The sequence below is a fragment of the Pteropus medius genome, unplaced genomic scaffold (genome assembly GCF_902729225.1).
Source record: "Pteropus medius unplaced genomic scaffold, Ma_sr-lr_union100, whole genome shotgun sequence".
In the NCBI taxonomy this organism is placed as follows: Eukaryota; Metazoa; Chordata; class Mammalia; order Chiroptera; family Pteropodidae; genus Pteropus; species Pteropus medius.
Window position 1 is genome coordinate 3246895 of NW_024354503.1, and position 26643 is coordinate 3273537.

At 38.1% G+C, this 26643-nt stretch overlaps 1 protein-coding gene and 1 pseudogene across 9 annotated transcripts; both read right to left on the reverse strand.

Annotated features, from left to right (window-relative positions):
• Positions 1 to 558: 558 nt before the first annotated feature.
• SRSF10 (serine and arginine rich splicing factor 10) lies at positions 559 to 13406 on the reverse strand. 9 transcript variants are annotated; one of them, XM_039854584.1, is made up of 7 exons: positions 13192 to 13403; positions 11710 to 11814; positions 8041 to 8144; positions 6609 to 6771; positions 6299 to 6352; positions 6064 to 6165; positions 559 to 2782 (listed from the first exon to the last, which is right to left on the reverse strand). In XM_039854584.1, the coding sequence occupies exons 1-7, from the start codon at positions 13254 to 13256 to the stop codon at positions 2722 to 2724; spliced, it is 654 nt and encodes a 217-aa protein (XP_039710518.1). In that variant the 5' UTR covers positions 13257 to 13403; the 3' UTR covers positions 559 to 2721. The 9 variants fall into 9 exon arrangements, 8 of the variants coding, with proteins under 8 accessions (XP_039710518.1, XP_039710513.1, XP_039710515.1 ...); XR_005651099.1 differs by lacking the exon at positions 559 to 2782 and adding an exon at positions 10909 to 11271 and having other exon boundaries at positions 4100 to 6165; positions 8041 to 8147; positions 11643 to 11814; positions 13192 to 13406; XM_039854579.1 differs by lacking the exon at positions 6064 to 6165 and having other exon boundaries at positions 6299 to 6349; positions 13192 to 13400.
• Positions 13407 to 24262: 10856 nt separating this feature from the next.
• LOC120596039 (palmitoyltransferase ZDHHC4-like) lies at positions 24263 to 25513 on the reverse strand (annotated as a pseudogene).
• Between the last annotated feature and the right edge of the window lie 1130 nt (positions 25514 to 26643).

Consider the following 26643-nt stretch of genomic DNA (forward strand, 5'->3'; position numbering starts at 1 on the left):
GAGGAGCACGTTTTAACTAAAAATTTTCAACAGCTAAGAGTAACCTAGATAAAAGGTCAATGATGATTATCTATCACACCTCAGAAAGGCAGCAGTAAGTTTGTAGTTACAGGTGACAGGAATTTCCCAAATCATTGTATTTTTGAGAACCAAAATGCTGTGGTGGAGTCAGCCAGTGTCTGTATATTACAGAATCCAAGTCCATAACCTATCCTTACAGTTAAGTTCTGGTAAGTTCTCTCCCTTAAAGCAAGCACAAGGTGGAAAGAAACAAGGGTTTAGGGTAAGTTTTTCTAGTGTTTAATTGCATTCTCATAGGCAATTACTTTGTAAAACAAAAGGAACAGTATATCTGAAACTCAAACCTCTAAAACAAACGAAATCCTACCCACCAGTCACAAACCTGTAAGGCAGAACTAAACCTTAAAAAAAAAAACCGAGATTTTTTTGGCTCCTAGACCAGTTTATTTCACTATCCAGCACTCGAGATGTGATCTACAGAAAACTAGACACAAAGGCCTTTTACTTAACAAACTACTCTGTCAATTATCAACGAAATGAATTTACACGCCTTGCGTTTTATTCCAAACAAAAAAGAATCCCATTTTTAATATATGGACGAAATAACTTAGGAATACATAAATGTGATGCAATAAACAGTGACACTGTTGGAGACGGCGGCAGAGGGGATAGAACCCGAGAACCTTTTCACAGCAACCAGCTATGTCTTGTAGATGTTAACAGTTGAATGATGACAAACAGGTTGCTCACTTCATTTATGTGAGAACAATACTCCAGGGACTCCTTAAAAGCTTTGATAGACCTAGAAGAACATTAGATTATTCCTGAGCTACAACGGTGCTGTCTCAAGCCATAGCCTCCCCAATTCAAAATATCTCAGGATTTTGTAAACAGGAATAAGCTCAAAATGCAATACAATGAGATTGAAACTTAGAAAACCAGGCTGAAGAGTTCGAGCCACATCAGTTTTGAGATCTTGGGTTATTTTATTTAACCTTTCACCCAGAAAAGTTAGAAGCAAAATATTTTCTGTAATTAAACCTATTTTATAAATCAAATCTTCCACGTGAACTCTAGAATCCATTATACTAATTTTATTGTAAAAATTTTCCCATGAGAAAAAACAAGTGCAAAACGGTAACAAAGATGAACCAAATAAAAAACCATGGACTCTCATCTAGGATCTGCCACTTACTTTGCTGTGTAATCTAGGGCAAAGCTTGGGGGGGAAAAACAAAACAAAACAAAAACCCTCTATTTTCATACCTTCCTTAGTTATGTATATTCTTTACTTTCAAAATATAAGTTAAAGGCTTCAACACTTCCATAGTCTTAGATGAAGAACTCTGTGAAAAGTTTACACATGTGGCAGAAATACATGTGAGTGATAAAATCAATATATAGGTAATTGAGCTTCATATCCTAATAAGGAACTAAGGAATCCAAACCATTGTGATACTATAAAAGTTATTTATTCACTATACACAGAACATGTCCCCTATAAAATGTACATGTAAATCACTAAAAAGTATAACTTGGAGAACATTTTTTTAATTACAGAACATACTATACCAGTTGGGATAACAGCTCTCTGTCTGCCTCAAAATCTAATTATAGCACCCAGAGTCTCCTTTAGATCTAATGCAAAGTTAAATACTTTTGGGGGGATTACTTCCTAATACGTGGTTGAGGCAGAGTTAACAATTTAATATAACTCTAGCATATTACAGTCACTGCACAATAAATCAGTTTATTACAGATTAAAACATCATTTTTTCATTATTTGTATTAATGGGATGCAAACAGAAATACCAATACTTTTAAATGGCAGGTAACCACGAAATTACTAATCTTTGATAATATATTGGGTTTTATAATTACATTAGGATATGAATGGTGCAAAGTATTGTCACAAATAATACACCTCAAAACAATGAGGCCATACTGTAATGTTATTCACTAGATTGTGCTCAGTAGATATTGAATAAGTGAATTTTATCTATTTTTCTCCCCAATTACCTAGTACAATTTTTGCCCCCCAGTTACGGGCTGAGTAAATGTTTGCTGAATATACTGACTAGGAAAGAGGTGAGAAGAGATGGAACCTCTTAACTGGATGTCAAGTATTATAACTGAAATTTACCTGGGAATGAGAGTTGTTTAAGGAAGATGTAAACTGCACATGGCATACAGGTAAATAAACTCGGATGCCAACAAAGCAAACCATTAAGCAGAAAACACTGGCACTGGAATAAACAAAGGCAAGATTTGCCAATAGCAAAAATGGAACTGACTTGAGATAACCAAGAAAAAGTTTGTAATGGACCAGACCTTTTCTCACCCAATTCAGTTTGAGACAGACCAATAGAGGCACTGTACAAGACTATGGCTGTCTTCCTTCATGTTCAGACATCCTAGTTTCCAGTAATTTATTATGGACCTGTTACCCATGAATTAATATAAACCTATTCAGATTTAGGGATTAGTTTCCACAAGTACAAAGTTGAATTTCCTTTTATTTGTCCTAAAATGCTTACTTTCAAACTTGAAGGGACTTCAATTATTCCATGTAGTTTTCAATAACATTCTTTTATCTTTTCAGACCAGAGTCAAAATATTCATACAGTATTCATACTGCAGCACCTTCCACCCACCCTTTGGTCGCTTGAACTGCCCTTCTTTGGTTCTTTTTCCGCTTTCTCAGATCTTTCTTGAAGTGTAGTAAGCAGAACTGTACTGGGTATTCCAGCTGCAGTTTGGTCTTAAATAAAAGAAGGATGTTTGTCAGTTTGGTTTTCTTTATTCTTCTCTGTGGTATACAGGATTTTGTTAGTTGAACTGGATGTAGAAGCTTACTGGGCCAAATTTTCAAGAGAATAGTACAATAGTTTCCAGGTCTTTTCCCTGGGTTTTAACTTAATAGCTCATAATCTATGTAGCACCTTGCCTTTCTCACTGAAGCATTATCTGTCATTTTTCTTCTTGTTTACTTGGCTTAAAAACAAACAAAAAATGCAGAGATCTTAAGTAAAAAGAGGCGAAGTGTCAGCCCTCGAGTCTTGATATGTTCTACTCTAATATATTGAGTACAGTGCCAGACACACAGTAGGTATACTCAATAACTGTAGAACTCAAATACATAACCCAAAATTAAAGTGCTGTGTAAGGATCCTCATCAGGTACCAGTAGGATCCTAACTATCATGGGTTCGACTACAATATAGTCCTTCTGAAGCTGTTAGGTATGTCACTTTAGAAATGACATAAATTTCTCAAAAATAGTAGAGTCTAGAAATAAGTGACACAAGTAAAATAAGTAAAAATGAAAATATCAGTCCTTCTAAGTCTACAGATACTGCGAACAATCTCAATCTCTCTCAAATTATAGTCCATTAAAAAAAAAATCATGTAAGGACCAGGCCTGGGCTTAATTCCTGGATTTATCTTTTATAGCCTTTTCTTTGTGCCTCAATTTCTTTATCTGTGATATGGGGAAAATAAAAGTATATTTCTCATAGGGTTTTGTGAAGAGCCAATGAATTACCACATTAAGCTTTTAGAATAGTGTCTGGCACATCATAAATACTCAGTAAGCATCAGCTTTAATTGTCATTATATAGTAGCTAGAATTCAAACCACAAAACACCTAAACCAGTTCCCTTAAATGGTTATCACTTAATATTAACTGCTTACCAACATTCAACATTTAAAAGTATTTTAAATCACGCCATAAACATAAGGCCCAACACATCTTGTTTAGAATGGGGAAGAGCAGAATTATTGGTCTATTCAATAATGAAAATATAAATGTATAATTAGCTGACCCAAATTTCACTTTAATGCGTCTGTTAACACTACCAATAACCCCTAAGTTACTTAACCCAAGGGGCTTTGACATTACATAGGGAATTTTTAAGTACTATGTAAAAGATGTACCTTACTGGCAAGTTCTATTATTTCTAAAGTAAAAGTTAGTTGTGCCTAGTGCAACACTGATTAAAACTCTTCCTAAATCTACAAAGGATTGTTTCCATTGTTAATTTTAGAATCTCATTCAAAACTATAATAATTCCAGTTAATCATTATTTCCTTCATTTTGTTTTTATTATAGCATGTTTGCTTAATTTACAGCAAGCAGAAAATAAGCTGGGTCTTGTTTTGATCCAAACATTGATGTTTTAAAGGTTGTACACAATATTTGTTAAAAAGAACATATAAAAATACCTTTTTAGAAGCTTCTATAAGAAAGAAAATACAAAGTTTAACCCCACAACTTTCCTCTTTGCTAGAACTGCAAACTACTGCTACAGTTTTTAAATAGACTTTTTCTTGTTTAAACTATACATCCAGGAAAATCTAAAAAAATTAAAGAAACGTGCATATAAATGATTGCATAGCAGAACATGAACATTAACTGCAAACAGTAAAGAAATGAAAGTTAGAAATACTATCAAATATACAAAGGTTCTAGAATCAATCCTTTAAACACATTCCACAAACAGTATTTAAAAACCATCTTTTGTTCTTTACAGGCAAGGCCCAGATTACTAAAACCAAAATTGAAAAAAGCAATCCTCTAAAAGGAATCGTTTCCCTACAATATTTCTTACTTATAACCTGCAAGCAAGCAATCTAAAATTTTTAAAGATGCTAGCTTTCATTCTGAAATGAGATTGGACATGAGATTGGACAAGTCACTTTTATTGCCCCCAAAACGATCTCTCAGAGAAATGCTAGAAATTATAAATGGTTAAGGGTATTTTCTCATTTTTATCCAGGTACTACATTGCTAATCAATCAAAAACTCAAGAGACGTGACTTGTATTTAAAGTCAATTCTTTTTCCAAAATTACTTTAAATTTCATGGCACCACAGAATCACCTAGAATGGGAGTGTCTTTCAACTTGACTCACATTAAATAAACAGGTGTGAAGAACAAGCCTCCTTCATAAAAAGGGGCAGGCAAATTTTGATACAAATGCACATACTGAGTGCTATAAGCATCAAAATTCAGTTCTTTTACACTATGCGCACACACCTACTTTGAAACAATTTACTTGCTTTTAACGGCAGCAAGAAAACTGAGTAACATTATGGTCAACCATGTTCCTTACATAAGGAGCATCCTTTTCTCCTTAAAATTATTTCTGCCATCATTAACCTGGTCAAATTTTAAAGTGAGTTTTTTTCTGATGTTTGTATGTTCCAAATCTTCATAGAAACCAGAAAAAAAGCAGTGAAGGCTCCATGTTTCGGTCAAAAACTCAATCTCCCTGAAAATGCTACTTAACCCAGTTGGCATCATTCTCTATGACAGTGGGGTTAACAAAAGAACTATTCCACACTGTGTCATAAATTAACGATTATCACGGGCCTAAGACATCTCCACAAGACAAAGGTCCACCCTGACGCTAAATGTGTCTGATTAGTCAGTGTACTGTGGCTACAACTTCACTTTTGTATCATTCTATCTCATTAGCAAGCTACATTTCTAGGTTAACAGGTCTAGCAAATATGGATATGAAAGTTTATTTTAATAAGACAATGTTGCAAATTATGGTCAACCAACATCTTTTCACCAATACTTCAAGCATAAAAAAATGAGAATCTTTACAAAAATATACAGAGACACCACAAATTGGTAGCTGCCCATAACATTAAACAAACTGGACTCTTAAGAGTGGCTTCTCAACAGCATATCATTTTAATTATAACCATTGCCTGGTACAGGGAAAACTGACAAGTGTTTTGTAAGCATCATTGCAACATTGTACTCCTGATAATTTAAGTAAACCAAACTATGAGTAAATGAATGATACATGCCTAAAAATATCATGGTTTATACTATCAGTGGCCACTGGACTTAGGACTAGTCCAAGACCTTGATCTAGATTTTGACCTAGACCTAGACTGTGATCTTGACTGAGATTTGGATCTAGGTGGTTCTTTTTTCCTTGATTCCTTTTCATATCTTGAGCCAGACTTATAATGTGTTTTGGAATCTGTTTTAGAGGTGCCTCTAGTTTTGGTGTGAGATGCAGACCTAGAACGTGATTTAGCCTTCATTTCTTTCTTGGGCTGGGACTTGGACCGTGATCTTGAATTGGATTTAGATCTTGAAAAAGATCGATTTCGGTGTTTGAATCTTTCAAAACAGAGGAGAGATACAATTAGAGTAAAAATTAGATTCTATATTAATCAAATTTATTATTTTTAGAGCAAAAGTTCACTCTGAAATTGAAAAATGTATAAGTCTCTTTCAAAGCAAAGTTATTTACCTATCATTGTCGGAATGGCTTCTGCTACGCCGTGGTCTTCCCGTCGGTCTACTGCTAAAAAGTACATCAGAAAAAGCAAACAGTGACAAACATCTATTTACAGTCTTTTAAAGTTTCTAATTAAAAAAGTAAACCATAAAAGTTTTTAAATGAAGCACTAAAATATTTTTAGTCTCAATGAAGCATACAATGTATATAATTAAAAGTAACAAAAAAGTATAAATAAATAAATAAATAGATAAATAAATAATTAAAAGTTAACAAACATGAATCTTTCCTGACAGATCACTGTGCTACACATCACACTTACTTTCTAGGACTATAAGATCTTCTATAGTTGTAATCAAAGGACCGACTTCTTGATCTTCTTCTTTCATAACTTCGGCTTCTAGAACGTCTGTATCTGTCATAATCATCATAGCGTGACGAACTGTACACATTCCTCCCTTCCTTGGCTTTCATCTGATTTGGAGCTATGCAATACACAGAACAGAAATATTTATAAACATTAAAAACATAGTATTTGTCTTCAAATTATAGGAAAAATTTCTGTGTCCCCTTCCCTTATATCTCCCATCTGTGCAAAAGTTAACTGAATAGTAATCTTGGAAACTGTATGTTTATTTTTAAGGAAGTCTATTAAAAGACTGTTTTATGTTTAAAATACTCTCAAATATCTCCCAAATATTTTGCTCTCCCCACCCCCAGGCCACTTGTTTGAAAACTTTGTTATTAGGAAAATATACCTTTACATATTTTTTAAAATTACCAATTACAATATTAATGACTTTTGAAACATGCTATTTTGGAGTCATCCCACTGTTATTAAGAACACAATTAACAATGACAAAACACTTACTGGTGACCTATGAACAAACAATGCGTAATGCCAAAATGCAGTAAAATATAGACAATCAGTTTTGACAACACACTTACTGAATGCCTTAGACACACTCATGCCCCTGGTCGGCCCTCAATTCTTATCTTACTCAACTCTAGAAGCAGGAATTTTATTTAAGTGTGTATATATAAATAATATAATGAATACTCAGGAACCCATCACCCAACCCAAGACCTAGAGAATTCCTCACAGCTTGTGTCTACTTAAGTGTCTACCATTCTTCAGCAGCTATTTTAACCTCTATCTTTTAGTATCTTGCTCAAGGTAACATATGGTTGACTCAGAATGCAAACCCAGGTCTATATGACTTCAAAGCCTGTATTCCTGCCTCATTAGCACACAGCTAACACCTGGTATATGCCTGTATAATAATAAAAACCAAGTTCCAATAAAAAATCTATTCTAGGTTTAATCTATATAGCTTTTCCCTGTCTATCTGTTCATCTCCATAGCCATGCACCCACATAATTACCCAATTATACCTTGAAGATCTTTATGAGGAAGAGAAACAGCTCAAGGGACCCAAAACTTTCTAAATTTTATCCCTTTCAATAACACTCCCAGTATACTAAAACATGCCACAGGTGATTGTATTGATGCATTTTTTATTGAGTCCAAACATATTCCAGGCATTCTAATCTCCATATTCTACTTTATGTCTACCCTGAAACTTCGTAATTCATCTAAAAATATGATGAAACAAAATATTCAAGATACGCTATCTTCTCAAAAACTATCTTTTTGGGTTTTGAACAGATAGACAAATTGAACAAATGCTTCCAAGACATCTCAAAACACTGTCTAAAAATGATATACACATATCAGGCATAAAGGTACTTACTCTTGCGATCTCCCTGTGCAAACTGTATTTCAATTTGGCGACCACAAATCCATTTTCTGTCCAAATTATGTAAAGCATCTTCGGCATCACGAACATCCTCAAATGTGCTAAATGTTAAGGGGCTTGGGAAGTTTCGCAGGCTTTGATAATGAATGAAAGTTCAGTTGGATCTTGAACAATTCACAATCTCTTGATATTATTCTAGAAAATCTACCAGACCCCACTGACTATACTAGTTGGCTGATTCAGCTATTAACACTTCACAGTATTAAAGCACTTGTGAATTTCTAAGGCATACATTTGAAAACACACGTGAATACATATTGTAAAGTTATTATTAAAATAAGATGTTATAGCTGAACTACCAAGTAACCTATCAATTTTCCCTTTTGAAGAATTAACTTTACAAAACAAAAAAACAAATGTCAGTTCTATGTTGCATGTTTAAACAAAAATTTCTTAAAATAAAACCAAAACTGTTTTTCATTTTTATTTCAAATGAAAATAAGAAAATGCCAATAGTTCTTGTGTAAGCAAGCAGAATGTACCTTACCTTACAGGAGATGAAAGCATTAAGCTCAAATTTTGCTCTTTTTCTCAGACATATCTAACACTATATTATTCAATGTAGTTGTCTTTCTTATACTGCACAGGGAAGACTGGTAGCTAGCCACTTGTAGATATCAAGACAGAATCAAGCAACACTCAAGACCATCACTACCAAAAGTATATTATAACCATGTACAGACTTTGAAAAGCATGTTGTCAAGAAATAACAGACTATTTCTAAAGATTCCTGGACTGGAAAGCCCTAACCACCATGATATTAAACATACAGCAAAGAAGTGGGTTTGGGACTGGCTTTAACTTGAGAATTTCAAGATAATATTTATCAGCACAAAGCAGGAACTGTTGGTCTCTCCCTGTTTTTGATCTCAGAGATTAAGTTGCCTTGCCTTCTCTGCTCAATGTCAGTAATAATACCAGGAGAAATCTTGGCTTTGCAAAATTATCAGTCCAAATTTAGCTTTTTTCCTAAAACCACCATTTTAATGGAAGCCAAACACATACTTAGAGCTGTGTTTGATGTAAAAGCTTTGCAAAGGGAACTAGATTAGGTAGGAATGGGTGCGGATTTTCATTCTATCCTAAAAGTCACTATTTGAACTTGCTTGTTTCTATTTCTTAAATTTCAGAGATCTTGAGAGCTGATTAAAAAACACCCCTGGATTGACATACTCCCTCTCCCTTCAAGACTGGTACTAATATTCTTTTATTCCAGAGACTAAAAGGTCTGCCTCACTAGATTTCCTATTTTTTTGTTCTGAAAGGAATTAAGCACCACAGAGGGTTCCCAGCTCCCTTTTCCTGAGGCTATTATATGTAGGTTAATGCAGGAAGCAGTTTCCCCAAGTCCTAAATCATGGGCTTTCATATGAAAAGGCAAAGGCTGATGGGGAATTTAGAAACTTGAATACTACAACAAAACACCCCCTCAAGATTAATGTAGTTACCCTCTAGAAGGAGTAAGTTCACTTAAGGGTATACTAATTTACGTGCTGCTTCGAGACAGAACGTAACTTTTTAAAGGACTTAGATCAAGAGGTGTAAAAATTACTGAAGAGCAAATCAATCCTCTTAGGCCAGCCTCAAAAACAGACTTCTGAGTTGGATGAATCATAGTAAAGTTCTACTTTACCTGTTAAAAGAAGGTTAACTGGGAACAGGGTCAAATAGAATAGCCACAGCAGGGGCAGCAGCATATCATTCCGATGCCACTTATGGAGAAATTTGTAATCAAGAACTTTTTAAAAAAAGCTTTTAGGGCCATAGAAAGATTGCATGTGTAAAAAATATATAAATTATCTTTAGATTCCTTTGGATGACAACTCTTCTGGTTCACAGACCACCCCCAAACCAGGTAAAATCAGGTCAACAGTATAAGCCAGAATGCACTGCTACCTTCCCTCCCCCGCCGCGCCCCACCCCTCCCCGTAAAAACAAAGCCAGATATAGCTTTTATCCTCTCTGTAACAGAGCTTTGCAACAAATTCCCCTAACTGTCCTTGATCACTGGCCCTGTGGGAGTAGCAGTTTCTGCATTTCCTCATTAAGTCTCACTAGGACTCTGCTAAGTTTCAGGAGACGCACTGAACTTAAGCAATAAATTTTCCTAGCCTCAAGTCCACAGCCCAAACCCCTGTTGCTGCGGGGAGATGATCTCAGTGAAGTAATGCCACCTGAAACATTGGCCCAGGGAATGATTTCCAAGATACTTATTAGGTACCCATACTAGGGATAAGGCCTTCTGCAATCCATTCAAGGCCAACTGATCACATGTGCTAAAGCAGTGCAGGGCCAGTAGGCTTCACAGACCCTAAGTTCCAGAAATTAAAGAGTTATGTGTGCACCCTGTAGCAGCCCCTTAAAAATCTTATCTATAAATAGGTAGTTTCTCTAGATCGGACTCTACATGATCATCAGAGCTGTTTCTAAGTAGTCCCCAGTGCATGCACCTGTATTCCCTTTAAGCATGGCTCTGTGGAGCCGGCTTGACCCCAGAACCTCATGCTACTCCAAAGAGCACTGCCTACTACCCTATGGCATCTGACCACCTGGTCCAAAACAGAAATATGCTGAATTTAAGCTTAACAACATTATATCCTAGAATACTTTAACTTGAGAAGCTAAGAGAGTGCATTTATACAAGACCACAATCACAACATCAAAGGCCCACATAAATCAAGTTATAGGTTTTGTCACTAGACCAAACCAGAATTTTGAAAATTAACTGCTTACAAACCATAAAAAAAAATAAAAAAAAATAAAAAAATAAAAAAGAAGGAAAATAGTTATTCTGTAGGATACATCAGGTATGACTCCTTTAATCTTGGCCATCATTCAACTTCATCTTGACCTTTAACTCTTTAAGTGCTTGTCAGAAGGACTTGTCATGAGATGCTTGGCCAAATATGACAGATGGCTTTATCTTTAACTTTGAAAAACAACCTTTTCCCCCTTTTGTAGATAAAGCGAGGCTTTGTCTCCCATTAGGCTTGTCCTTCTTCCAGCTTTTCTTTATTTTTTCTTTTCCCAAACTCTCCCTTCTCTTCAAGCCTGATCCTTAAGAGGTCTTTGGCTTGTCTACTTTCCTTAAGTGTTGAACTCTACTCTAAAGGTTCTTTCATGCTTTCTCTTTGGGGTCGCCATAACTGTACAGCTTTACATTCTCTGAGGTAACAACAGAGGACAGCAAATTAGGGGACAATATTAAAGAAGTTTACCTCATTGTTATACAATTTGTTTTGATCAAGTGATTCAAATTAACAAACAAGAACACCAAACTTTAATTGCTAAGCACAAGAACATATTAACTTTAATTTGACTTATATTAAAGGTGGTAGAAACCAGTGTATTCAAATTTAAATCACATATTATAATCATTGTTTTGAGCTTCAGCAGTATAAATGGGAATTTAAATATTTTACTATTTTTGGATCAACTTTAAGAAATAGAGCAATGTGTGAGAATTAATTTTCAAAAATTTGAAGACATTAAGACATTTATTAAAGGACAAAAATAAACTACTTTTTAGATGTTACCTCTTACATAAACTTGAATTTCAAACTTCAACACCCCTCACTAATCAGCCATCTGAAGAAAGGATATTGAACATAAGCAAATCCTCTTGGACGGCGAGTGTAGAAATCAAGTGGAACATACACATCAACTATAGGACCATAACGACCAAATTCGCGGCGTAAATCTTCAGACCTAAAACATTATAAAAAGACCCCAAGTTTTTATGTTCACTCCCTAGAAGAGTTTCTTTGTAGTATCTCAATTAATGAAAGGGGCTGTGCTGGGTCCTTGGGTAACCTGAAACATACAAGCTTTCTAACTATCAACACTCAGAGCCAATCTTAAGAACCTACAAAAATGTAAAGGTAGCCTATGCCCCAAGATGTTGGAAGATAAAAATGCAGTTTATGATAAAGTCTATTACTGTTTTATATTAATGGGAAAACAACAGATATTTACGGATATTTGATCGCAATTTATCTGCATTTTACCCACATCCTTCATTTTTCAAAAAGTAGTAATAGGTTGTATATGAGTACTGCTAGTTTTTCTTTTACTGTTTCAAGTTAACTCTAATTCTCTGAAAAATGCCAAGCACTTATTTTTACCCCCAAATTTTAGCGACAGGGTTAGATACGTGGTTGCTATAGTATGAAAGACAAGTCACAAATATATATAACTCCTCATGTCAAATGACATAAAGGGGAAATTTTTCTAGACACTTGAATTATCACTATTGCTTACTTTCCTACTTTAAGGGCAGAAAAATGTAAATCACAAAAGGTTACCAAAAATATCTGACTTTTTGGCGGACAGTGATTATTTGTGAAATATAAAGTCTCGTTTTGTGATAAGATCTCTTTCAAAATATTCTGACAGCAACTCCAAGCAATTAAGGGAATTTGTGAGAACAAAGGCACGGTCTAAATTAATCCAATTCAGTTATCCACGTTCTCACGGCAGAGGCTTCTTAAACCCTCCTTCTCAAAGAGTAACTAGTATTTCCGGGAAATGGGAAGAACTAGTTCTTACCGTTTAACTGAAAGAATTTGCTGTACCAAATCTCAATATTCCCTTTCTCCAAACATCTCCATTAAAAAAACCACAACTACAACACAACAAAAATAGGGTTGCAAATGCTTCGCCACAATCTCACCTCCACCCCCGTCATTTAGCTGCAACATTTTTAACTTAAAAAAAAAAAAAATTCCCTAGGCGAGAGGGCGGGCACCCCAAAGAATGTGAACTTGAAATCAATGGGGAGCGGATATTGGCCGCTGCAGGAGGTGGATGCGCCGAGACGTAGCTGGAGAAAGGAGCCCTGAACTGCGTAAGGGAACAAAAACCGCGCCACGCGGCCCGCGCTGCCCGCGGCAGCCCGGGAGGACAGAGGGCACCGCCTTCGCTCCCACGCGGCTGCTAAGCCGGCGGCGCGGCCTAGTTTGGGCCCGAAAGCCAGAGTGGGGCCCGCCATCTTCGCCCCTTCCCCTCCCCCGGTCCCGCACACGGGTCCTCTCCGAGCACTTGCGGCCTCCCCGCAAAGGCCTGGAGTACCTCCCTCGTACTTACCTGGTATCATCGGCCACGTTTCTTACGAAGAGAGACGTGTTGGGGGGGCGCAGGTAGCGGGACATAGCGGCTGCGTGAGTCTCGACGGGAGTACTAACGGGCTCAGCAAACCGTCCACGGCTCCGGCGGCGGAACCTCAGGAACACACAACCAGAGAGCTCCGCTACGACAACTGCCTCTTCTCGCGAGACTTCACTCCCGCCTCCAACTCCCTCCTATCTGGGCGCAACGCCGGGACTGGCAACGGTCCTTTCCCGCGAGATCATTCGGCGTGCGCCTGCGCATGCGGAAGGCTATAGGGTACGTGCCGCAGCCTGGATCTCATTCATTGGCTTCTCGTGCTGCCACCTCCCTTCTTTGCAGCCCGCTCTTTCTTTCTTTAATGCCTTATTTTCCCGCCCTTTTCTGCCTTCCACCGCTTTCCCCCTTCTCCCCGCCAAGTCAGGAGCAGATGTTTTAACCCCTGCGATAAACTTTATAGGTATTACTAACTGGGCGGAGTTTTAAACCTCATTATTCAGAGAGATCACCATAAGATTTCCTGTGTGATCCAAGTTATGCTCTGGCTTTTTTTCGATCGCCGACCAGCAAGAGAAGAATTACAGCTTCTATTGAGTGTGAAAGGAGTGTGTGTCCTTGCAGAGATGGGTCTTTCTTTCCAGTGCTCTCTGCACGCCTGTGCACTCTCCCTGAGGGCCTTTGCTCAGGCTGTCCTTTGCCCACACCCTTCTCAGACATTTCCTCAACTATCCATGCTGTTTCCTCCTGATTAAAGGCCATTCTCAACCTTTTGGTTGAGAATGCAAACCTCACATCTTAGTTTCAGCTGTCATCCTCAGTGTACTCTCTGTTGCTAATGGCTTCCTGTCTATGCATCATTCCTGTATTGCAGTGGTTATCCAACTTTTTGGTTTCAGAACCCCTTTACAAAGGGTTTACATAACTTATAAATTATGGAAGACCCCAAAGAGCTTTGTATATGTGGATTATAGCTATTAATATTTACTGAACCAGAACTTAAAATGGAGAACATTTTGACACAATAGCACACAAACAGACATTGCACTATCCTTCATTATATATCATGTAGCATCTGGAAAATTTCACTCTATTTTTGAGACATTGAGCATTAAAAAGGCAAATAATGTATAGTTTTGATCTTGGAGATCTTGAAAAGGTGCCAGGGATCCCTCCCAGCCCTCACTTTGGTAACTATTCTCTGCTCCATCCGACTCAACTCGGAGATGGGGGCCACCTTTCAGAATGCCTCTGGCATGTAGCACTTTGCCAAACAGATAACAGGGACACAAGTCCTGTTTAATTATATGAATTTTTATTTTATAAAAGGCCGTAAAAGCATTATTTTTGCATCAATCAGCACCCAAAGCAATTGAATGATTCGACATGGGTGGTGATAGTTGTGCTCTCTAATAGAGCTATTGTTTTTCTACATTGGCTATTATATGTCAGACATTGCTAGATGCTGGAAATTCAGTGATGAAAATCATGGAGGTTATGTTTCCATAGAAAATAAGCAAGTAAACACTAAGTAATTGCAGATTTATAATATGAGACAGTGATGTGATAGGTTTGGGTTAAAAAAAAATTTTTTTTTAAACAGCAGATTGCATACTGTTGACCCCAAGAAAGAATATACCTGCCCTGTAGTCATAGAATCTAGCAGCAATTGCTGACAGTAGCCTCTCACACACACTGCATATCAGGGAAAAACCACAGACTGTGCTGCCAAATCTTCTGCACTGCATTCCTGCCTGCTCAGCTGACCCTATAAAGAAGTTCCTGGAATCATCTTTCAGCCAATGGGCTGAGACCTGCCTGTCCAATCGGAGCTGCACAACTATATCCTAATTTGCATCTTTGCTGACCAATCCAAACCACCATTTACGATGCTCGAAGCTGACCAATCAAGACAATGTTGTTTGGACCAATCAAACTGTGGAAATTTGGATCCTCCATTTGCATAAACATGGGCCGGGGCTGGTACTTTATAAAAAATGGCCTCCCCTTCATCTCAGGGTAGCGCACTTTCAGTTTCATAATTGTTTATCTGAATGAAGTTTTGTCTTTTACCTTATCCCAGACTAGGAATTCCTGTTGGCATTGGATTGGTAGCAGGAATATTTTGTTGATAGTAGGAAGGCCTTGCTCAGTAAGCATCTTTCTCTTTCCCCCTACCAAGTTAAGCACTTTTTAGTGGCTAGAAAACACTCCTGTAAATTACCTTAAGTAATGAAGGAAATTTATAGTCTGATGACACTTCGGCCACTCCAGCTTAATATAGATTAAGATTTAGAACAGAGCCTGATGCATATTAAGTGCCCTATAAAGGTTAATAGAATTGGCTACATAATTTGTGTGGCCCAGAGTAAAATGAAAATGTTCAGAAAGTATTAAGATGACAATAATGGAGCACCAAGCTAAGTTCAGGGTCATCTGAGCATGGGGTCCTTCCTGTGTAACTGCACAGGAGGCACAACCACCAAGCCTTCCCTGAATGTTAGCAATTATTACTACTACTTATAATGCCTTGAAAAATAATAGTAGCAAGTGAAGTATTAATATTTACTCACTGGAATTGCTTTTTGTCTCATACACTTTGATCTTTTGTGGCTTTGTTTTCCAAGCCCTTGAAAAAGATGATTTTGGGAAAAGTAGAGAAAGTAGGCATCTTTCAGCCAGCTGGGACTTGAGCTGGGCAGTTTACTGAACTATAAAATCTGCGGCTAGTGGTGATAGGGGAGGGGAGGAAGGTGCACCAAGAAATTTTGGAAGTATAAGTGTACCTTGCTTTATTGCACTTCAGTTTATTGTACTTCACAGATTTGTGTTTTCTGCAAATTGAAGGCAAGACCCTCCACCAGCAAAAAGATTGTGACTCACTTTATTGTGACCCTTGCTTTATTGTCATGGTCTGGAATTGAACCTGCAATATCTCTGAGGTATGTCTGTGAAACACTCCCTCACAAAAGTGCTGCCCAGTGTGGCTAAGAGTATCATATTTCACTCTAATTCTATTTCACTTTTTTTGAAGGACAAATGTTAACTTCTGAAAATGGTCTGTTGGCACAGCACCTCTTAAAGAAATTGTTTTATTGGGACTTATGTCAGAAAACCACTTTCATTGGGTACTGTTCTCAGATTTGCACAAATAGGACCCAAATACAAAATATATAACTATGAATTTCCTTGGTCCTGAAACAGCTCTTTCTTGATTTGAGGGTGAGGGTATAGAGATCATGCCTGAGTGAGCAAGATGCTTGCTGGAGTGGGACTCACAGGGCCAAATTCTGCGTGTTAAAGCCGGGGGATTATGAGCAGAACCAAAACTTTCAGTCAATACTTCAAGATTAATTTTACTGTTACGAGTGTTTAATTCAGCCAATTGTCATGCATGGTGCCAAGCATTGTCTCCATGGGCAAACAATCAGTTAGAAGCATGTTCTTTAAAGTTGTTTAATAAGACATGACTGGTGTTTCCTATACGCCCTCTCAATTTAATGAATAGGCACCAAGCCAAGTTCCCCTGACTGAGGAGGACTCAGTGTCCCTTTTAGACATTCCTTATTTGTGGGTTGGAAACTCTGGAACACACACATATATTTATGTACAGGCTATATACAGGCTCTTCTTTGAAACTTTGGCTTCCACTAGTTCTGCTGTGTGGATGAATTCACTACTAATGCACACAGTCGTTCATCATATTCCTTAGATAATCTATTCTAGCCCATAGATTGCTACTTTGAATCTGCTTAAGGTAAAATCACTTGTTATATCTTAGCCTCATTTTAATATCTTAAAATAACATTTACCCGTTAGAAACATCTTGTGTCTATCAATAAAGTTTTGGAAATAAAACTTTGTAAAGAAAACAAACATCAACTGTGATACTACCACTTAGTACTAATACTAGTACTATTAAGACTTTTATGTATTTCTATGCATTTATATAGTTGTTAAAATTGGATTCATACTGTATATACTGTCTTATAATGTGTTTTTCCCACCAAACATTTTATCAAGAATATCTTCCCTGGCTATTAACTAGTTTTAATAAATATTATTTTTAATAGCTGCTGTATTAATTATAAATTGGGTTCAATTGCAAGTAGCAAAAAGCTGAAATAATAATCTTGATTATGACAGCTAAATACTTATTGAACAGTTAAATGCCAGGTACTTTTCTCACCAAAGAACAAGAGAAATGACTCAAGAAATAGTAGAATGTTACAGCTTTAGAGGTCATTCTGCTCATGATTTTAGTAATTTTTCGAAAAGTCACACATGTTAACTCATTTAATCTTCACACCAAACCTATGAGCTAGGTTACTATTACTCTCTTTTCATTTAATAGATGTGGAAACAGGTTTGTGTAATGGTCTACACATATTCGGAATTTCACTTATTTACTCAGGAATCCAGGGAGTCCAAGACTGGTATGGCAGCTTCAGCATATCCAGGCTCCTCCTTCTTTCTTTCTTCTTCATTATCCACAGTGCTGGCTTCTATATGTGAATTGCCTCATGGTCACAAAATGGCTGCTGGAGCTGCAGGCATCATGTCTGCAGCCCAGGAGAAAATAAAAGGTAGGACAAAGTTTGAAAAGCATATGCTAGCTGAGTCACTACCCATCCCCCCATACCCAGAAAACATTTGTTAGGCCTGATCTAGCAATTTCTGCTTATATTTTGTTGGTCAGAACTGAGTCTCAGAGCCAACAGTATCGTCAAAGGAGGGCCTACCACTGTTACTCTCAATAAAACCAGAGTTCTATTTGTAAGGAAGAAGAGGAAAAGGAAGGGTTGTGTGGATACATTAAAAGGGTACATTTCATTACATGGTCGTAGCATAATTGGTTTATGTAGAAATGGTGATGATGATGATGATAAAAGCTAACACTGAGTAAGAACTAACTACATGCCATTTACTGTGCTAATCATTTTATCTGCAATATCTCATTTAATCTTCACTGCTATGAGGTAGGTACTTTAACTCTTTCCACTATACAGATGAAGAAACTGAGACTTTTAATATATTATATGGTTTTGTGATAATATATAAAGCTTAGGGAATTAAAAAAAAAGACAGTTCCTATGTCTTCAAGGAAATATTAAGTCAGTAAAGTCACAGTATTTGTAAAATTGAATTTAAGGTTAGTTTTATATAGTTCATAATTCACTCATCTTAATTTTAACTAGTTTAGTTTTATATCATCCAAGCCACCTGTCAAGTACTATCCAACCCCAGAAAGTACTAGGCCACATACAAAACATCGTTGTCAGCTTGCTTAAAGGTATTTACTTATTTTGTGAGTGTCACTGAGCCTATAGTCAGAGACTGTTTGAAATACAGCAAACGCAGTAAACACACACAGTCAACTTGACTGGGCCATGGTGTGTCAGATATTTAGTCAAACGTTATTCTGGATATGTCTGTAAAGGTGTTTTTGGGTGAGATTAACATTTGAATTGGTAGACTGAGTAAAGCTGATTATCCTCCCTAATGTGGGTTGCTTCCATCCAATTAATAGAACAAAGAGGCTGGTAAGAGGAATCTTCACCTGCCTCATTGATTAAGCTGAGATATTGGTATTTTCCTGCTCTCGGACCAGAGCTTACACTGTTGGCTCTTTTGGGTCTCCAGCTTGCCAACTGCAGAGTTTGGGACTTCTCAGCCTCTACGATCACATAGCCAATTCCTTAAATCCATTTATATGGATGGATGGATGAATGAATGAATGAATCAAACACAGACAGACACAGACACACACACACACACACACACACACACACACACACACACACTCATTCTATTGGTTCTGTTTCTTGGGAAAACCCTGACACATATGGCTGTACTACAATTTGTTTATCCACTCACTTCCTATGGGACATTTGGGTTGTTTGGGTTTGGGGCCATTATGAATGAAACTTCTGTGAACATTTGTGCACAAGTCTTTTTGTGGATGTATGTTTTCAGTTCTCGTAAGTAAATAGAAGTGGAATTGCTAGGTCATATGGTGTAGGTCCCCCAGGAAGCAGATGCCAAGATGGAGTGAGAGATGCAAGAGATTTCTTCTGGTTAATGTGTGTGAAATATAAAAGGGAAATGGAGCAGGAGATGGCAAGGAGGGCCTTCAGATCAGATCCGACACCGTAGAAGTAGAGGGGGAAGGAAGGAAAATTGGTTAGGTAGAACCTCATATTTCAGTAAGAATGTTTCACCAGCTCAATGGGGAGCCCTGGCATAAAGACACCCCATTGAGGAGTCCTATGTTAGGTAGAAATGGCCAGGCCCTAGTACCTCCACCACACTCAGTCTTTGGTTGGACCTGCCTGGGAAGAGCATTGCCTCAGTTCAGTGCTGCAGTGGATCCTGAAGGCACTGCAGCTGAGACTGTAAGCTAACTATATAGCTTGTGGTAGTTCACTCTTGAAGGGAGATCTAAGCAGCACTCTTGCATAGTGGCCAAAGTCCATGCCTTGCTCCATGCAAATCCCATTCTTATAATACTGGAGAGCAGCTCTTTCATGGGTCCCATGGGTCTCTCTTAGTAAAGGGAAAACTCAGAAGAGGGAAGCTATTGGGATGAACCACAGCTCCTGTAGCTGCAGGTGGTCTTGAGCCACAACTGGTACTCATCCTTTCCCTCCTCCACTATCCTCACTCACACAGTCACTTTTTTTTTTTTTTTCACAGTCACTTTTAAATCTTGATGGCTTACGCCGTGGTGGTCTGACCCCCTGGTCACCATCCACTTCTCAGGTCAGGTTTGTAACAGTTGCCTGTTCATAGTACAGTTGTCAAGGGATATCAAGAAGAACTTAACTAGGTCACCTAGGTTCCACATACCTTTCTTCCAAACCCCATAATATAACCATAACAATACCTTTTCCTGCTGATAGGGTACATTGTGACCAGTCATGAGGAATCATAATAGGGGCTCAGCATTCATCTTTGTATCTGGCAGGTTGGCAGCAGCTAATTCAGCTGCGGTAAGTGGGGATCTATGCCAGGAGTCAGAAAACTACAGCATCTTGGGCCAAATTGGACTTATAGCCTGTTTTTTATGGCCCACGTACTAAGCATGGGTTTGACATTATTAAAGCATTGAAAAAATCAAAAGAAGATTAATATTTATTTACTTGTTTATTACCTGACTCCCTCTGCTGAATGTCAATTTCTTTTATTTGATTGCTAATGAAGCAGAGACTTTGTTTGTTTAATTCATGCCAGGACAGTCTCACCCCACAAAAGAAGGTAGTAAAATTTTCATATATGGAACCCTTGTGCATTGTATGAGAATATAAAATGATGTATCTGCTATAGAAAACATTTTGGGGCTTCCTTGATAAATTAAGCATAGAATTACTATATGACCTAGCAATTCCACTCCTGGGTATATACCCAAAAGAATTGAAACAGGTGTTCAAACAAAACCTTGGACATGAGTGCTCATAGCGGCACTATTCAAGGTAGCCAAAGGTAGAAACAACCCAAATGTTTATCGGCTGATGAATGGATAAATAAAATATGGTATAGTCATACAACAGAATATTATTCAGCCACAGAAAGGAACTAAGTAGTATCATATGCAACGACATAGATGAACCTTGAAAACATTATACTAAATGAAACAAGCCAGACACAAAAAACCACATATTGTACCATTCAATTAATATGAAATATTCAGGTAAATTTATAGAGACAGAAAGCAGATAATGGTTTAGGGGAGAGGAAATTGGGGTGTAGGGGTTAGGAAGTTGGGGAGCGACTACTCAATGGGCATGAGGTTTTCTTTTGGGGTGATGAAAATGTGCTAGAATTAGATAGTAGTGATGGTTGCACAACATTTTGAATGCGTTAAATGTCGCCGAATTGTACACCGAATTGTACACTTTAAAACGGTTAAAATGGTAAATTGCTTGCTATGTGTATTTTACTAAGAAAAGGCTATAAAAATAAAGAAAATTTTAATTTATTACTGTTGTTGGACATTTGCATTATCTCCCAATTTTAATTATTAAAACTAACCCTGACATAAACATGATTGTATACCCAGCTTTTTGTACGTTTTGATTAGGACAAATTCCTAAGGGTTGAATTGCTACGAATACGAAAAATTTTGAGGATTTTGATATACATGATCAAAATGCCCTTTGGAAAGATCGTACCAATTTCATGTTCCTTATTCATTCAATAGACATATGATAAATATGAGTGAAGTTTATACTCTGCTGGATGTTATGCTAGGACTGGGAATATATTCAACAACAAGCCATACTTCTCAGGGGATTGAAATCTAAGTGGGTGAGAAAGTCATGTAACTAGCAAATAACAATAAGGCATAATAATAGATGGAAGTTTAGGGTGACACTGGAACACAAGGATGACTTAATTCAGTCTCGGCTAGGAAAGGAGGTAACATCTAGGAGATCTAGAGGTCTTCTCAGCCTGGGTCAGCCACCCTCAATTCTGGATATTGCCTTAAAGAAAACTTGCAATTTTTATAGATTTTTACAGATTAAAACTTATACTTTTTAAAACACTGTTTATTTGATTGCTAATGAAGGTAAATATTTTTCTCATATTTATTGATCATTTCTATTTCTTCTTTTGCTCACTTTCTTATTGGGATGTAAATGTTTTTCTCAGAATTTTGAAGAGTTCTTTATATGGTAAGGATACCTCTATTCCAGTTATTTTCATGGCAAATACATTCTTAGTTTGTAGCTTGCTTGCAAATCTTGTGTAGGGTATCTTTTATAAAGATAGCTTTATTGAGGTATGATTTATATACCCTAAAATATGCCCATAAGTATACAATTCAATGACTTTTTAGTATATTTTAAAATAAAATTCAGTAAAACTGTACAATTACAACTTATCTCTCTCAATATAAAGCATATAAATATATAGTAACATTATAGAATTATACAAGGTGTTTTAAAATAAATGTATCTTTCACTGTATGTAATTATAATTTTAAAATTATTTTTTAAGGCTCACACTATCGTAGAGATTAAAAATGCCAATAAACAAGTTTCTTAATATTCTTTTTGGAACTGTGTTCCTTAACTGCTATTTATGTTCATGTCTGGAACACTAGAGGAGGCACACAGCTATGGGGAAAAATTACATTAGATTTTTTTTTCATGTGGAGAGGGCTTAGGCATGAAAAAGCAGAGATGCAGAGATTTGTTTAGTTTTACTGCTGCTGTACTCGCTGACTGTGTGACTTGGTTAGAGTCTGCTGGCATGTGGGAGGGTCAGGTGACTTGGAGCCCTTGGTGAGAAGTTGAAGCTGTTACGCAATCCTGATTTAGGGCAAGATAACCTCTTTTTTTAGGACTGCCCTACGTTTTGACTTTCCTCCCTCTCCTGGCTCTGTATGCACTGTGTCCCAGTTTAGAGCATCTTTGTTTTCCCTTTTTCCTTTCTTTAAGTCAGACTCTTTCTAGAATCCTCATTGTTTAGTGATTACTATTGGAAAGGAAACACTTCTGGATCATTTGTACTTTTAATAGAATTTCAGCCCCAGTCCTTGCCTTGATGATCGAAATGTAATCACCTTGGGTCATAATCCTTACAGGCATCTCATTCCTTTCCCAGGAGCGTCTCCCCTCTCCCCATCCTGCCACACACTCAAGACAGAAAGGCTTTGCCTTTGCCTTCTGGGCTTTCACTCTCTGAAGCAGGTGTTATTATCTTTATTTTCAGTTGAGGAAACTGAGGCTAAGCGAAGATAAGGGATTTGCCCAAGACCCACAGGTTAATAAAACTGCATAAACATTTGTCAATTTTTTTCCTGCTTGTTCAAGAATTTCTCACTTTATGTGTCTCAGTGAGAGGCAGAGCCTACCTTACTGTATAGATGCCATAGAGGCTGATGCTTATTTTCCCAGCCTCCCTTGCAGCTAAGGTGTGGTCTGTGATTTAGGCTTCACCAATCACACATCTCTTTTCCAGACTTAACTGGCAGGGCTGGAGCCACAGTGAGGTCGGGACCACGGAGAATGCTCCCTGGTGGTTGAAGTGATCGCAAGAGTTGTACAGAGTTTAGTTGAGGCCAGAAAGAGCAACAAACTTAAAAAGTCAGAGAATGCAAATAATTAAATGCTCATTGCTATAGGAATTGCTGGTACTCGAATATCCTAAAAAGGGCCCAAGACATCATCCCTCTGACAGATGACAACACTGAGGCCCACAGAGAGGTAAGTGCATCTCTAGTGAGTGACATCAGGTGAAAATTGGTGAGAACCGACTTTCTTTCCAGCATATTTATGCTACGTTACTGCCGTTTCCAGTTAATTGAATGTTTGAATTATTTGCTTTTGTTCACTGATGTCTCAAGAGTGTCAAGCTGTAGGGAGATTACGGAATGTAAGGAAGATGCTGTCAATGAACAGTAAAGTGGAAAGAGGATGAGTTTTGGAGTCAGAGCAAGTTTTGAATCCCTGTCTCGGCCACTTTTGACCTATAGCTATGAACCCTGGGCAGTCTATGTTGTCTCCCTCAATTTTCGCATCCAAAGATAAAGATAATAATTTATACCCTATACGATGCCATAAGGATTAAATGTAGTAATATATGTAAAGTGTCCTGCACATAGTAGATAATCAATAAATAGATTGTATGAATGTTATTGTCCTCATTTCATGTCCATGAATGAGTTAATCAGTAAAAGAGTACTTTTGCTCAGTGTCAGACATTAATGTTTCATCTCTGCTATTAGAGACCCAAGACCAGGAAACAATGGATATTGAGAAAATAAAAGGTAAAACCTTAGATATTTACAAAATCTAAGAGCGTAATCAGGGCTGCTATGTACTAATGTTCGGGTTACACCACCCAACACAGAGATGTAGTTTACACAGATTATAATGTGAACAGTGCCCTCTGGGTTTGTTTAGTGTACAACCAGAACAGCCATACATCGTGGCCCTGAGGATAATATATGATTTATAGTCTTCAATGAATAATCGGATGTTTTGTAACAAGGAGTGCAGAAAGCAGTAAAAGATGTCTTCGGATTTTATGGTGGTAGGGCCTGTGGAGATTATATAGTTTTTATTTTTATTCTTATTTTTTTTAGAAATTAAATATCCACTTGTACAAATAAATGTATACTATATTTAAAAGGCGGTAAGACTCTTCTCATTCTTATTTCTTCTTTCTCTCATAATGTGCAGCTGCAGGTAGAATGATCTCTCTAAGATTGCTCCAAAGCCCAAGGGAGTGAATATTCCCGTGACTTGGGCTCTGCTGATGGGGGCCAGGCCACGTGGGAGCAACACTGGCACTAGGCCTGGTCACCTCTGTACCACTGGTCAGTGGTCTGGTTGGTGGTGGCCAGGTAAAGAGCAAAGCACAGGTATCCACTCGGGAGGCAGCTCAGCACCAGGACAAGGCCCAGCAGGAAGACAGTCCTTGGGAAGGTCAGGAACAGGTGCTGAATAAGAAAGATGGTGTCAATAACCTGGAAGTGTCCCAGGTCATTAACGTAAGTCTCCAGGTACAAGTTCAACCACACCACCAACTGGACCAGAAACACAGTGCTCGCAGTGGCCACGGTGGCAGCTGAGGCCATTAACGTCAGGAAGTAGAGGAGGAAGTATTTGGCATTCCAGGCCACGATGTAGTTGTTCACCCAAACACAGTGATGGTCCAAATGGTGCACACACCGGTTACACACGTGCCAGTGCCTGGATCGCATCTCTTTCCTTAAGACACAAGCAGAGCACCTCACGTTCTTTGAGAACATCACTGAATTTATAAACTCGAAGAAACAATAATTTATTTGCTTTCGTTACGGTACCAGGGCCGGTTACACAACTTAGGGTGTGAGAAAACCTAAGGTTTTCTATCGGCAGCAGATAGGGCAGAAGGTTTACTGTCGGCAGCAGATAGGGCAGAAGAAGGTAATACAAGGAGAACTCCAGCTCCTGACAGGAGCCAGATATTTCTCAGGCGTATTCAGCATAAACCATCCCTTGCAAAATGAGATGTAGGATTGTGAAGTTTCATGTATGAAAGAGGTCGTGAAGCAAGCCCTCTGAAGGCTTTCTGGAGTATACGGGAAAATACCTGTGCGCCTCCCCTGATCGGGCCTTTCAGGTAATGGGTTTCAAGCCTATACAGATCATAACACCAGCACTCGGCACCAAAGCCAGGGAGAACGAGAGGAGAACCAGAAAGTCCATCCTGGAGGAGAGTTTAGAGGGTCCCCAGCCTACATATTTCTCTTGTTTGGATAATATGTGGCCATCAGCTCTGGCATTCCTTCTCCCAACATTCAAATGGCATCTCCTCTTGTACAGCATTGTGCACCTGGCACAACAGGTGACACCCAAAGCTGCAGGAGACACGGTTCCTCCAGGAGACTGGATCTGGCTCCAGCCACCAGCTTGAGATCATATAGTTTAACTTCCTCATTTTTTGGATTATGAACCTGGGATCCAGAGAGGAAAAGGGACATACTTCTTCCAGGGAGGAAGTGCGACAAGAACCATGTCTTGGTTCTTTGCTAATGGCCCTTTGTGTTTTTGAACAATTTTCTTTGTTGGTAGGAGTTAGCATTCTGAACAACATCGTAAAACCTCCATAGGGAAAGAAGATTTATGACTATTTTGCTTCTCTTATCTGTGTCAGGAACAGGCTCGGAAAGGCTAAGCAAAATTTTGTTTAGTTCTGGGTCTATGCACTTTAGTGTTTTTCACTTTTTCTCAAGGCAAATACTTCCTGTTGAGCAACACCCATCTGAACACATTTTGTTTGCTTCTGTCTTTGACTTGATATTAGCTGGCAAGCCGTGTGGTTTACTAATACTCTCAACCAGGTTGCTAGCTTGGCAGTAATCTGAGAACAGCGTCTCTGGTGGCCAACTGAACTCCTTTGAAGGTTGCTATGGAGAATTGATGAACTACTTCAAACTGTAATTCAGAATCAAACAGGCAGAGAGACTTAGTGGGGCCTAAGGGAGGCTGCAGGAAGCTGATATTGGGAAGCAAGTGCCTTGGGCTCCAAATTAATAGCCACCCTTGCATTGCCAATTCATTTTCCCTACCCTCCGCAGCTGGGTATCAGCTAGTAAATGGATATGTGGGAGGCAGTTTGCCATTAGGTGCTGTGGGGGAGCCAGGAAGGCTAGTTGGTCTCTATCAGTGGCACAGACTAGAAGAGTTCAGAGTAGAGAGAGTCCTGAGGGCTGGTGTCTTTGGGAGAGGGCTGTGTGGAGGCATTGAACCTGAACCATGCCTTGAAAATTGAATAGGCTTAGAGCAGAGGAGGCAGAAAAGAAAAAAAGATGGCGAATGCATTTTGGGTGGGGAAATGATTAGCTCAAAGGCTCAAAGGGAGAAATATAGAAGATGTGTTTGAGAAATAAAATATGGGTCTATCTAGCTTGGTAGGTCCTTAAACTCCAAGCTATGGTAT